General features: G+C 52.1%; 1 protein-coding gene across 1 annotated transcript in view; it reads right to left on the bottom strand.

Annotated features, from left to right (window-relative positions):
• Nucleotides 1-14,328, bottom strand: part of SLC12A5 (solute carrier family 12 member 5) — a 104,044-nt gene extending 89,716 nt beyond the window's left edge. The window contains exon 1 of the mRNA XM_083618433.1: nucleotides 14,190-14,328. Within this exon, the coding sequence (XP_083474559.1) occupies nucleotides 14,190-14,313 (124 nt within the window). The 5' untranslated portion in view covers nucleotides 14,314-14,328. The remainder of the gene's footprint in view (nucleotides 1-14,189) is intronic.
• Nucleotides 14,329-14,726: the final 398 nt, after the last annotated feature.

Below are 14,726 nucleotides of genomic sequence, written 5' to 3'. Positions count from 1 at the left end.
ATAATTCTATTTATACCCCACCCTTTCCGGTTCAGAAAACTGGGCTCAGGGCGGCTAACAACAAATTTAAACAATTAATGCAACAAAAACCAGCATAAAATGCAGTATAAAACGTGAATAACAATAAATTCAGAATTCAAAAATCAATTTGGGGGGGGAATTCCATCCAATAAACATTAGATGATCACCAGGGCTAGCTGGCTAAGTTAGTCCTGTTTGGGCCAGAGAGCCGACCAGGGGAGAATTAGCTGTGGGATCCCAGAGCAGGCAATCTTCACAAAAAGGGGAGAGGGAGGGTCTTACAGAGAAGGAAGTTAAATCCTGCAGGGCCCTGGTCTCCTGGGACAGAGCATTCCACCAGGTCGGAGCCATCACTGAGAAGGCCCTGGCCCTGGTGGAGGATAATCTGACTTCCTTAAGAGCACAAAGGGAGCCTCCTGGATCAAGCCAGTCCAGACTCCTCTTCTCACAGGGGCCACCCGGATGCCCCTATGGGAAACCCACAAGCAGGATCCAAGCACCAGAGCCCTGTCTGCTTCCTTCCTGAAGTTTCCAGCAACTGATACTCAGAAGCATCGCTGTCCCCAGCAGTGGCTAGTAACTTATTTGTAACCCTCTGGTCCTCCAGGCATTTGCTTCATCCTCTTGTAAAGCCATCCAAGTTGGTGGTTCTCCCTGTGGGAGGGAGTTCCACAGTTTAACTGTCCTGCATGAAGAAGGGCTTTCTTTTCTCCAGCCTGCATCTTCCAGCATTCGGCTTCCTCGGATGCCCATGAATTCTAGCGTTCTGAGAAAGCAAGGATCAAGCTCCTGTCTAGCCTCTTTCTCCCTGCCATGCATAATCCAGTAGAAAAGAATAGAACAGAATTTATTATTTATACCCCGCTCATCTGGCTGAGTTTCCCCAGCCACTCTGGGCAGCTCCCAACAAAATATTAAAATACAGTGGTCTGTTAAACATTAAAAGCTTCCCTAAACAGGGCTGCCTTCAGATATCTTCTAAAGGTCTGGTAGTTGTTGTTCTCTTTGACATCTGGTGGGAGGGCATTCTACAGGGCGGGTGCCACCACTGAGAAGGCCCTCTGCCCGGTTCCCTGTAACCTCACTTCTCGCAGTGAGGGAACCACCAGAAGGCCATCGGTGCTGGACCTCAGTGTCCGGGCAGAACGATGGGGGTGGAGATGCTCCTTCAGATATACCATTTATACCATTTATATTGAAAGCCATTTAGGGCTTTCAAGCACCAACACTTTTAATTGTGCTCGGAAACGTACTGGGAGCCTCTAATAAACCTCTTTCATGTCAAAGCTTGTGTGTGTTATGAGGAAGGAGACAAACGCCTTTCTCTTTCTGAAGGAGGTATTGCAGCATGACACACATGGGGGGGACACTTTGGTTCCCCGGGTGATCCAGGCCAGGCTTCCTGCCCCTCCCCAAGTGGCAGAAAGGAGCTCCCACTGGCTCCCCCCAGAGCAGCAGCAAGGGAGACACCTGCTACCTGCCCTGGTCTCTGGGAGCAGCAGCCACACCTCTCTGGAAGCCACAACTCCTGGGCTCCCCATACAGAGAAGCAGCAGCGCCAAATCCATCCCTCAGGGCTTCTCTGAGCTGCTCTGAGTGTCAAAGCAAATGAGGGGAAATGAGATCTAGGTTAACTAACCAACGATAAGTCAGCTTTAATTGACGACTCCCCACCAGCCTTTGTCTCAAGATCAATCAATTCATCAGACACATTTGCATGTGCGCAGAACCTCGGCATTCATGCCTTTTTGAGATACGTACTAGGGGAAGGCGAGGCATTTGATTATTCTATTTCACTTTTCAAATACACTGACTTTTCTTAAAGGGGACAAACCACTTTTTTATTTTAAAAAAGTCATTCATTTTCAAAAAGCCATCTTAGCCTTCCCCCCGCCCCCTTGCCGCATCACAAGAAAACTCCAGAAGAAATCATAAGAATTCAGATCGAGAAACCACCTTGGGTGCCTTCAGTTCTTACAGGTGGCAATTGCCCCGGCCCCCCAGTCAGTCAAGAGGCAGAGGAATCCTAACCAGGCAGACAGACCAGTTCAGCGGCATCTGATCTGCTGCAAGGCCAGCTGCCAGGGATTCCTTAGCTGTGATTCCTGCACTGCAGGGGGTTGGGCTAGATGACCTTTGAGGGTCCCTTCCCACTCTACAGCTCTAGGATTCTGTGCTCCTGGCCAGTGGCTGCTGGGGGCAGGGCAAACCTCCTGCCCTGCCCCCAGCACTGACTCCTACGGAGCTGATTTTCATGGCACTGCATTTCTGGCAAGCTCTGTGGGCAGGACCAGGGAATGTAGGGGGCAGGATGCTGCGCCATTCTATCCCTCCCCTTAGCCCTGACACAGCCCTTTTTTTTTGCCATTTACACCAGCATACCTCAGGCTGGCTTAATTTGTGCCAGCAGGGCTCTTCCTTGGCTGGCATAAGTAGATAAACCAGGTTACAGCCAACTCAGCCACCGGGTGGGCAAGGAGAATCCCAGCCTCCTCCAGATCTTCTGAGGATTGCACAGGGACGGCAAAGGCTTGATTCATCTCCAGATCGAGCGAAGCACCTGCTGCTTAGTCATCAGGCGTCCAAAGGTGCCTGATTTTGAGCAACAGGGAATTGGGGCCAGGAGGAGGAGGGACGAAGCTGCCTCTGGTGATAACAGCAGAGAAAACACCATTCCTTAGGAATGAGTGCCTAGGAGGGAGGGATCATAAGAAGACAGCAAGACCCTCCTGGATCCGACACAGTGGCCCATCTGGTCCAGCATCCTGTTCTCACAGAGGCCAAACGGTTGCCTGTGGGGAACCAGCAAGCAGGATTCAAACACAAGAGCCCTCTCCGCCTCCAGGAATTTGCCTAATCTGTTTTAAAAGCCATCCAAGTTGGTGGTTGTCACTGCCTCCTGTGGGAGGGAGTTCCATGGGTTAACAATGCGTTACAGGAAGAATTTTTATATATATATAAATCCAGCCTGGGTCTTCCAATATTCAGCTTTATTGGACGTCTAGGGCTTCTAGTGTAATGGGAAAAGGAGAATAACTTTTCTTTCTCCATGCCAGGCACAAGGAAATGTCATGTCGCCTCTGGGTCACCTTTTCTCTAAACTAAACAGTCCCATATGCCGTGACCTTCCTTCGCAGGGCAGCAGAATGGCAAACACAGTTCAATATACAGGAATATAAAGTGATGGTGTACATTGAGGCAGAATGTTTTGTTCCACAGGGAGGCAAATGGGGTCTGAATTGGTGGTGACTGTCAGGAACAAGACTTTTTGGTGACAGTGCAAAGCGTGATGGAGATACTGGGTTCACGTGTAGCAGCTGGGGAAAAGGCATGTTCTACAGATCATTAAGCAAGGAATTGAAAATAAAAACTGCAGATATCATAATGGCTTTATACAAATCTGTGGTGTAACCACCTTTGAGATACTGTGCAGAGTTTCTTGTTGACTCACCTCAAAAAGGATATAGCAGAGTTGGAAATACTTCAGAAGAGAGCAAGCCAGATGATCAAGGGGGTGGAGAGGTTCCCCTGTGAGGAAAGGACTTTGGGGGACTTTTTAGGGTGGAGAAAAGGGGAGTCATAGAGGACAGGATAGATGTTTATAAATGATGGGGAACGTGGAGAGAGTAAAGCTTGTCTCCCTTTCTCACCGTGGACTCTCATGAATCATAGAATCATAGAATCATAGAGTTGGAAGAGACCACAAGGGCCATCGAGTCCAACCCCCTGCCAAGCAGGAAACACCATCAGAGCACTCCTGACATATGGTTGTCAAGCCTCTGCTTAAAGACCTCCAAAGAAGGAGACTCCACCACACTCAGTTCAGAGAAGTTTTTAATGTGTGACATTTTGATGTATTTTTAACCTTTGTTGGAAGCTGCCCAGAGTGGCTGGGGAAACCCAGTCAGATGGGCAGGGTACAAATAATAAATGATGATGATGATGATGATGATGATTTAAGGGTAGGATTGAGGGCAGACTCCATCTGCCCATGGACTGTGCTCAGAAGTGAGGCTGAGCCCAATGATATCTCGAGTACCACAGATTCAGCACCTCTGATCGATATTACACCATGCAAAACATCAGGAACATGAACATTTTCCAAACTCATTCAACCCCAGCATTCAAAATGTCATTGGGAAGCAACCTATTGTAAGGAAAGAAATGGCTGGTTTGAAGAACTGCCCCCATCGTTCAGCTGCCTGGTACTTATTAATGATTCAAGCTGGAATCTGATAGAGAATTTTCCCGAAGGAATTAGAGACCGCCAGTCAGTCGTGTGAACCCGAGAAAGACGCACAGCTGAAAGGGACTTTCTGTCAGGGAACCGACACTGGTGGTGATTACAAGGGATTTTGTCAGTGTAAAAATTCTACACTCGAATTAGTGTGATGTATAGATGCCATTTGCACATAGCTGAGTCTGTTTATTGCGCAGGCTGCTGGGAGATTACTGCCATGGCCATCTCTATCACAGCCAGACTCAGCCCTCAGGGCCCTCATGGAGGGGGAAGGAAAATATCTCAGCACTGAGATCCCGTAATTTCTAAGGTCGTCTTTCAATTTGTCCATCCCATGTTCACATAAGTGCCAACTTTCTCATGCAGCCACTGGTCCTTTGGAGGAAGAAGAAGAAGAAGAGGAGGAGGAGGAGGAGGAGGAGGAGGAGGAGGAGGAGGAGTTTGGATTTGATATCCCGCCTTTCACTCCCCTTCAGGAGTCTCAAAGCGGCTCACATTCTCCTTTCCCTTCCTCCCCCACAACAAACACTCTGTGAGGTGAGTGGGGCTGAGAGACTTCAGAGAAGGGTGACTGGCCCAAGGTCACCCAGCAGCTGCATGGGGAGGAGCGGAGACGCGAACCCGGTTCCCCAGGTTACGAGACTACCACTCTTAACCACTACACCACACTGGCTCTCTGGAACAGATATTCAATCCCTCCCAACCCTCCTGCCCACCATCATGTCAACCCTCCTGCCCACCATCATGTCAAGTGTGGACTATGCACTTCTGCAAGACGTCCACCTCCGAGGCAGAGGCCTGCTCTTTCATTCATTGCTCCCCATGCTAGACACATGGTGGCAAAACATGCCTGGGCAGCGCCTTTCCCAAGAGGTGCATCGTGCACCAGGTATTTTGGGCCCAGGTATCTGTTAAACCACAGAGCCTAGGACTTGCCGATCAGAAGGTCAGTGATTCGAATCCCCGCGACGGGGTGAGCTCCTGTTGCTCGGTCCCTGCTCCTGCCAACCTGGCAGTTCAAAAGCACGTCAAAGTGCAAGTAGATAAATAGGTACCACTCTGGCAGGAAGGTAAACGGCGTTTCCATGCGCTGCTCTGGTTCGCCAGAAGCGCCTTAGTCATGCTGGCCACATGACCCAGAAGCTGTACGCTGGCTCCCTTAGCCAATAAAGTGAGTTGAGCGCCGCAACCCCAGAGTCGGTCACGACTGGACCTAATGGTCAGGGGTCCCTTTACCTTTACCTATCTGCACCACTATACAAATCACAGTCTCAGAAACGGCTGTCAGGAGGCAACCTTTGCAAAACACAGACAAAACCTTTGGCCACTAGAGGGAGCTCCGTGCCCGGCATTCCTCCACTCGGAATGAAATGCCACCTGTTTGGACCTCTTTGCCCTCCCTGCCAGCAAAAGTTGTTCCAAAGGAAACACGGGAGGAAGCAGCAGGTACAGGGCTGGGGCAGGAGATATAAATATTAATCTCACTTTCCTGTAATAAACAAATAGTTAAGGCTAATAATAATAATAATAATAATACAGTGGTACCTCGGGTTAAGTACTTAATTCGTTCCGGAGGTCCATTCTTAACCTGAAACTGTTCTAAACCTGAAGCACCACTTTAGCTAATGGGGCCTCCCGCTGCTGCCGCGCGATTTCTGTTCTCATCCTGAAGCAAAGTTCTTAACCTGAGGTACTATTTCTAGGTTAGCAGAGTCCGTAACCTGAAGCGTATGTAACCTGAGGTACCACTGTACTTTTATTCTTTAGACCCACCCATCTGACTGGGTTTCCCCAGCCACCTACAGAAAAATAATAGGGCAAAAACCAACCTAAGAAGAGCAAATATATTATAAAGTGTTAGCAATTAAAATACTAAGCAGAAACATCCTTACTCCTAATTTGCAGACATCTCTTAATGAATTTTTTTACGCTGATAGGCCTATTCAGCAGTTTATAAAATTTTTGGATGAGCCCGTCGTTTTTATGATTCTTCTGTATTGTTGCTATGATTTTTTTATTTTTTGGATTTGTGGATCTCTCTGTGCAACACCCTGATATTTTGTATGAAAAGCAGTTTGGAAATAACTGTGTAAATAAATATGAACATATTACAAGCCTGCAGGGATACCTCAGGGTCCTAGTTCTGCAGATGCCACCCAGGAGGAGGGCCACAACGGAGGAAAGGCTGAGTCTTCACGGGGCTAAAGGCTCTTGGATCTCCTTCCTGAAAGTCTTGCAGGGCTGCGGCCCCTCAGGAAAGGTGCCTTTCAAGTGCCCTCAGCATTTGGGCAAGCGGCTATGAGAAAAGCAAATCTCATGGGCTGTATCCAGTCTTACTTCTACTCCAAGTAGACCCATAAGACGTCTAGCCCATTCTGTTTTCTGGAGATGAAAACAACATGGCAAGTACTTGCAGTCAGTGTGGACTTGCTGCCACTAGAGGGAGCCAGCCTCACTTCCGCACTTCTTTGGGAGGTAGAATTCTGGTAAAGGTAAAGGGACCCCTGACCATTAGGTCCAGTCGTGGCCAACTCTGGGGTTGCGGCGCTCATCTCGCTTTATTGGCCGAGGGAGCCGGTGTACAGCTTCCGGGTCATGTGGCCAGCATGACTAAGCCGCTTCTGGCGAACCAGAGCAGCGCACGGAAATGCTGTTTACCTTCCTGCCGGAGTGGTACCTATTTATCTACTTGCACTTTGATGTGCTTTCGAACTGCTAGGTGGGCAGGAGCAGGGACCGAGCAACGGGAGCTCACCCCGTCGCGGGGATTTGAACCGCCGACCTTCTGATCGGCAAGTCCTAGGCTCTGTGGTTTAACCCACAGCGCCACCCGCGTCCCTAATATCCTGCCTCATATCTCCTGCCAATTGTTAAAACCAGGAATGGGGGGAGACAGTTAAATGACTCCCAAACCCCAAGTCCCCCCCACAGCCTCTAACCAAGGCCAGGGCAATGACCGTTGACACAGGCACCTTCCATGCACAACAGCAAAGAGGCTCAGAAAAGCAGTCTATAAAATTGAAGCAAAGCAGATACCATGAATCGTACTGTTTCCTCTGACTATCCAATATAGAATCAAATAATCGCCAAAATTCAATGGTTTGATGGATTTCCTTGGTTCCAAGGGCTAATGACTCCTCTGGAAGAGGGGAATCCAGGGCTCCCCCCCCCCACTCCATAGTCCCTTAAGGATAAGGTCACATACTCCTTCCCCCTCCACAAGGTGTGAACTTCGCCACACAATAGGAGGCAGGAGGCTATCAAGGGCAGCACTTACTCCAGACAGAAGCCCATCAGGATGGTGGATTGAATCCTGATACTTTCAAAGGAGAAGCACAGGAAAGGCTTGCAGCTAGCGGGATGTGTAAATACTCTTATTGTTCTTTGGGGAAGAGGTTAAAAGGTGTCTGGAGGTGGGGTTATTGACAGGGGTGGGTGATGGGCTCATGTTTCTACACGCCAAACAATCTGACTTTGTGACATATTTGTGATGTATCGATGATGCTGTTGGAAAATGTATTATGGGAAATGGGGAGAGGTCTTAAAATTTCACACAACCCCATGCTTGGGGTTCCTACTCTTTTCTTTGTCTGTTTGAACCTTGTTGCAACAACAAATAAAGATCAGGTCAACTGACTACTGTTTGCTTCTTCTAACTTGGCTGGAGACTCCTTCATTTGCTGGCCAGAGAGACCCATGGGGAGCGGCACCTGGTCAAGCTGGACAGTGGAGTAAATCCGCACACCAGGATTTTTCTTTATCACAATGCAAGAGGAAAAGCAGAGAGGTCATAGTAGGATTCGGGTCCTGCTCAATATTAGAAATTAGCCAGGCTCCAGGTGTGTTTTGCCAACAAAGGCCCATATAGTCAAAGCTCTGGTTTTCCCAGTAGTGATGTATGGAAGTGAGAGCTGGACCATAAAGAAGGCTGATCGCCGAAGAATTGATGCTTTTGAATTTTGGTGCTGGAGGAGACTCTGGAGAGTCCCATGGACTGCAAGAAGATCAAACCTCTCCATTCTGAAGGAAATCAGCCCTGAGTGCTCACTGGAAGGACAGATCCTGAAGTTGAGGCTCCAATCCTTTGGCCACCTCATGAGAAGAGAAGACTCCCTGGAAAAGACCCTGATGTTGGGAAAGATGGAGGGCACAAGGAGAAGGGGACGGCAGAGGACGAGATGGCTGGACAGTGTTCTCGAAGCTACCAGAATGAGTTTGACCAAACTGCGGGAGGCAGTGGAAGACAGGAGTGCCTGGCGTGCTCTGGTCCAGGGGGTCACGAAGAGGTGGACATGACTAAATGACTAAACAACAACAACAACAACGTGTGTTTTGTAGCCACATGGAGATCTCTGGATGTCTGGTTGGTGACTGGGAAAAGCAAAATGTCACTTAGAGAAGTATCTTAAATATTTTCCTTGAAACTCCTGTAGAAATTGGTTGCCCTACATTGAGTCAGGCCATTGGACCATTGAACCCTAACCCGCATTTCCAGCACTGGCTGGCAGCAGGCCCTGAGGATATCAGGCAGGGGTCTTGAACCTGGGACCTTCCCCACGGGAAGTAGATGCTCTACCACAAAATTACAGCCCCTCCCCACCTCACTTGCTTTCACAGAGAGAGAGGACTGGAAGGGAGAGACCCATCTCTGTGCTGAAATCAAAAGTCTGTCTCTTGTAGTTTCACACATGGGGGGGGGAGAGATGAAAGGTAAATGCACATCCAGGACACCCCCCACCTCTTCTCCTCCGCATTCTCCCCATACCTCTGTGTCAGGGGGAAAACTCTCTGCTTCCATCTTCTCTTTATCTCAGGACTGCAGCATCTGGAGAAAGGCAGTAACTGGAGCCCTGATCCTAGCCAAGTCATTCAATGGGGCATCCTCTCCATCACACAGCAGGCTGGAAGGCATGAAGCCAGTTGCTAAATTCAGCTCCCTGGGAGATAAGGGCCAAGCGAGGGAGGGAGGGGCCTGGAGATAACCTTCAAAGGCACTCCAGCCCCATCAGTGGAGCCAGGCCCTCCCCTCCTGGAACAGATAAGTCAGCTATTTAATAGCATCACAGAAACGGCAGAAGAAGTGTAGCAGCTGAACTAGGATGCCCAAGCAAGTTTGAGTCCACCTGTTCAGGATTCAGTCAAGACTGAGGTTTTGCTTTCAAATTTCAGGTGTTTGTTCCAAAGCTAGGAAGGGCTGCACCATCACACCAGTTAGGGACCAATGTCGGGTTCTGCATTTAGGCAGGAAGAACCAGGTGCACAAATATAAGATGGGGGCGCACCTGGCTTGATAGCAGTACAGTGGTACCTCGGGTTACAGGCGCTTCAGGTTACAGACTCCGCTAACCCAGAAATAGTACCTCGGGTTAAGAACTTTGCTTCAGGATGAGAACAGAAATCGCGTGGCGGCGGCACGGCAGCAGCGGGAGGCCCCATTAGCTAAAGTGGTGCTTCAGGTTAAGAACAGTTTCAGGTTAAGAACGGACCTCCAGAATGAATTAAGTTCTTAACCCGAGGTACCACTGTACATGTAAAAAGGATCTTAGTACCACAAGCTTAACACAAGTCAACAGTGTGATGCAGCAGCAAAAAAAGCTAATGCTATTCTGTGCTTCGGCCCGATCAAGGGAAGACATAGTCCCGCTCTGTTCTGCCTTGGACAGACCACCCCTGGAGTTCTGTGTCCAGTTCTGGGCAGCACCATTTAAGAAGGATGTTGACAAACTGGAAGGTGTGCCAAGAGGGGAAACCAAGATGATCATGGGTCTGGAAACAAGGCCTGATGAGGAACAGTTGAAGGAGGTGGGTATGTTTAGCCTGGAAAAGAGGAGACTGAGAGCCATCTTCAAATATCTGAGAGGCTGTCACATGGAAGAGGGAGCAAGCCTGTTTTCCCCTGCTCTGAAGGTAGGACTCGAACCAGTGGCTTCAAGTTACAAGAAAGGGGTTGGACTTTCTGAAAGCTACAAGAAACTAGGAAGAACTTTGGACAGTGGAACTGTCTCCCTCGGGAGAAGGTGGACTCTCCTTCCTTGGGAGATTTTTTAGCAGAGGTTGGATGGTCATCTGTCAGGGATGCTTTGGTTGAGATTCCTGCATGGCAGGGGGCTGGACTAGATGACCACTGAGGGTTCCTTGCAACTCTATGCTTCTATTATAATTAGTGCTATTTTATTGTGCAGTTGTGACCTTTTCTGCTCATGGTAGCATTCGGGCAGTGATACACAACCCCTTTTCAATAGTGCCACAAATGTTTTGTGAGGGGTGATACTCCTTCATCTCTAATCAGTAGCTTCCTTCCGAAATGCCATAAGTTTTCGTACTGGAAGTGTTCAGGGAAAGGGGGGCTGTCCTGTTTCCGTTGCGCTAGAGCACAAGTCTGCCCCTCCAGGTGTCAAGAAAGCTGAAATAATGGGGAAGCATTGCAGAACAATTCCTATAAAGACAAATGGCATGTGGACGGTTTAGATCAGGGGTCAGCAACCTTTTTCAGCCGTGGGCCAGTCCACCGTCCCTCAGACTTTGTGGGGGGCCAGACTATATTTTGGGGGGGAAATACGAATGTATTCCTATGCCCCACAAATAACCCAGAGATGCATTTTAAATAAAAGGACACATTCTACTCATGTAAAAACATGCTGATTCCTGGACTATCTGTGGGCCGGATTCAGAAGGCAATTGGGCTGCATCCGGCCCCCGGGCCTTAGTTTGCCTACCCCTGGTTTAGATACAGTGGTACTTCTGGATGCAAACGGGATCCGTTCCGGAGCCCTGTCCGCATCCAGAAGCGAACGCAACCTGCGTCTGCGGGTCGCGATTCGCCTCTTCCACGCATGCGCGTGATGTCATTTTGACCGTTTGCACATGTGCGAGTGGTGAAACCTGGAGGTAACACGCTCCATTACTTCTGGGTCACTGCAGCGCGCAACCCCAAAATACTTATCCCGAAGTTACTTCAACCCGAGGTATGACTGTACACCACAAAAGCACCATTGTTGCACCAATGTTGCAGAACACACCAAAATAAAACAAAAAAACCACCCCCCAGTCTAGAGGGACCCCACACATGTTCTCACAGTGGCCAGCCAGATGCCCGTTAGGGGAAACCAGTGATCATGGTCCAGAAGCATCACTGCTGCCAACTGTGGAGGACAGAGCAGAGTCATCCTGGCTAGCAGCTCTTGATAGCCCCCCCCCCATGAATTTGCCTAGCCCTCTTCTCATAAAATCACGGATTGTAGAGTTCGAAGGGACCCAGAGGGTCCTTTAGTCCAACCGCAGGAATCACAGCTGGCGAATCCCTGCCCGTTGGCCATCTGCCCTTTTCTTAAAAACCTGCAGGGAAAGAGAGTCCACCACCTTCTGAGAGAGTCTGTCCCACCACTGAACAGCTCTTACCCTCAAAACGTTTTTCCGTATGTTCAAACAGAATCTCCTTCCTTGTAACCTGAAGCCACTGGTTCGAGTCCTGCCTTCTGGAGCAGCAGAAAACAAGCTTGTTCCCTCTTCCATGTGACTATCCTTGAGATATTTGAAGAGGGCTCTCATATCTCCTCTTTTCCAGGCTGAACATCCCCAGCTCCTTCAACCACTCCTCATAAGGCTTAGTTCCCAGACCCTCGATCATCTTGGTCGCCCTCCTCTGCACACCTTCCAACTTCTCCATATCCTCCTTAAGCTGTGGCCTTTGGACCCGATCCAGCAACTGCAGGTCTCTTCTGATGCTCAGAGGCTGCCTTCACACACCTAGTTTCCCCCCAGATGTTTCAGACTACATCTCCCAGGAGTCCCTGCATCCCACACCCCAACATCTGGGTGGGCAGTGGGCACCCAGTTGGCAAAGGCTGTTCTGAAGCCATCTCGGCTAAAGGCCAGCCTCACACTTTAGGGCAGCAGATGCCCCAAACCGCCTCCTTGCCCTCGTGACCCGCAGTCGGATACCCCCAACTTGCCTTTGCTCTGACCAATTTTGCCTTCACAGTCGCTTTCTGTGACTCTTTGCAAGAACAAGGCTTGTGGTGTAATCAGAATATACTTTGCTAAAGCAGAGCTGATCACTTAAAAGCAGAGAGACCCTTTGCAAGACCTCTGGTCCCCCCCCTTTTTTTTAAGATTTCAAACTTCGCCTCAAGGTGCTAGGTGGCTAGCTCAGATCTATAGCTCAGCAGGCAAAAACTCAATTACCTGCCCGCCAGCTGAGGAGGAGAGGGGAATTTGTCAACAAAGGATGCTGCTGAAGAGAGGCAGCGTGGTGCTGTGGGCGGAGCGCTGGTTTTTAGCTGTAGGAAATCTGAGTTCAAAGGGAGCCTTTGCCATAAGGGGGCACTGGAAAAGTTGCCCCTCTCTGTCTTTCCTACCTCATAGGGCTGTTGCGAGGCCAAAGTATGACGCCTAGCTCCTCAGGAATAGATTGTAAACTGCAATAAGAAACCTCACTAAACACTTTGGTGCTTCTTGGTGGGTTCCAGAACTGCCTGAACCTGAGCAGCCGAGGGCCTCCTCCAGGCAGGTGCTACTTGTTAGAATCATAGGATCGTGGAGTTGGAAGGGACCCCAAGGGTCATCTAGTTCAGCCCCCTGCAATGTAGGAATCTTTCCCCAACCCCGACCCTGAGATAAATACCTGAGTATGTCGCAGGTCTTCTGCATCCTGCTTCCTCCAGCAGCAGCCCTGAAACCCTTTGCAGGAGTCCCCATCCCAGAATAGCACAGGTGGGGGAGATGAGGGTGGGTAAATTGCAGCTCACACCCCTCCGCAACAAGAGAGCCCAACCCCAGTATGTTCTTGGTCCTACAACACCAACAGCCAGGACACACACACAACACCTCTCTGAGCAGGTGCAGAGTGCACTCCCGGTCAAAGGCCTGAGCTGGCTAGACAGGGCCTCGCTGGACACCATCACCCCACCTATTCTAGGAATGAACCCCCAGGTCCTCCGCCTTCCCCAACTTAACCCCTGTATTCCAGGGGGTTGGACTAGATGACCCTCGGGCGCCCTTTCACCCGCGCCCGGGTGCCAGCGCGCGCCTCCCTCCGCCTTGCCCGCCAGCCAAGCAGCCACTTGCCCTTTCCTGGGGGAGAGAAGGTCGAGGCGGGGAAGTGCTGAAGCGGCTGCCTGGCTTGGGTTTCCACGATCGATGCGCGCCGGTAACGGGAGCCGGAAGCGCAGCCGGGACGGGCCAGCCAGCGCGGCGCGCAGGGGAGCGGGGGGGGGCGGTTAGCGGGGACTCCCGGGGGAGGGGGCAGCAGCAATCCGCCCACCCACCCGTGAGGGGGACCCTGCAGCCCCCGCGTCCCGGAGCCTCGCCAAGCTCTGCCGGCCACTACAGGCACCCGGAGCCTCCGCCGCCCGCCCCGTCGGGCGGCCGGGCTCGGCCAGGGGGGGCGTGCCGGCCGCGTCCTCGCCGCGCGGCTCCGCTAAAGCGCCCGGTGGGGCATGGCGGCGGCGGCGGAGGCAGCAGCCCCCTCTCCCCTCTCGGAGACAAAGCCAGCCGAGATGGATGGAGGAGCCGCTGCCTCGGGGCGCGAAAGCCTCGCTCGACGGGCGACCCACACGGCGCGCCTCCCTCCGTCCCGCCCGGGGTCCAGTCCAGAGGCGGACCGGGGTGGGGGCAGAGAAGCACCTGACCTGGCCCAGCCCCCTCCCCACTTTCCCCTCCCCAACTTAGCCCGCCCTGGAGGGGGGCGCACCAGCCCTCGAGACGGGGAGGGCGTAAGCGGCGGCTGTCCCCGCTCTTCCTCCTCCCGCATTGGGCTTTAGGGGAGGGCACCTGGCCTGGCCCGACCTGGCCCCCTCCCCAACTTGACCCGCCTGGCCGGGGGGGTCACTGGCCCTTGGTGGGGGGGCAGAAGCAAACCCCCCTCCCTCCTCCATCCTCCCTCCTCTGCCCCGGTTTTCTCGCGGGGTCGGCGGCGGCGCGCCCTTACCTTGCCCGCTGTTGCTGCCCAGCGGCGGGGGCGCTTCTGCTCCTCCTCCGTCGCCGCCTCCGGTTGCTGCCGCGGTGCCCGGGCGCGGCTCCTCGCCGGCGGTGACCGTGAAGCGGCGGCTCATGGCCGCGGGCCGGGCCGGGCTGGGGGCTGGCGCCGCTCCGCCACAAGTGGCTGCCCGCCTGCCCGCCTGCCTGCCTGTCCGGGGCGCGGATGCTGCTCCCGCCGAGGGTGCGGAGGCTCCGGCGGGCGGCGGCGGCGGCGAGCGCGGGGCGGCGCGGTCCTAGCGCCTCCTTTCTCCGCGGAGAAAAGAGAGAAGGGGCGCGCGAGGAGGAGAGATGCTGCTGGGGCGAAGGTCTACGTCACCAAGCACGCTCTTCGCCTGCGGAACTCACTGCCACGAGATGCGTCAGGAGGAGGCTCCGGAGAGGGCGAGGCCAATTCTTGAGGTTGGGGAGGGGGGCAGACACACCCACCCCGCTTATATTCCACCTTTTCCTCCGAGGAGCTCGTGGTTCTCCCCCTCCCCTTTTAATC

This window comes from Podarcis filfolensis, assembly GCF_964270895.1.
Source record: "Podarcis filfolensis genome assembly, chromosome: 6".
Lineage (NCBI taxonomy): Eukaryota > Metazoa > Chordata > Lepidosauria > Squamata > Lacertidae > Podarcis > Podarcis filfolensis.
The sequence above is the reverse complement of the archived record's forward strand: the minus strand, read 5'-3'. Positions and strand labels throughout refer to the sequence as shown.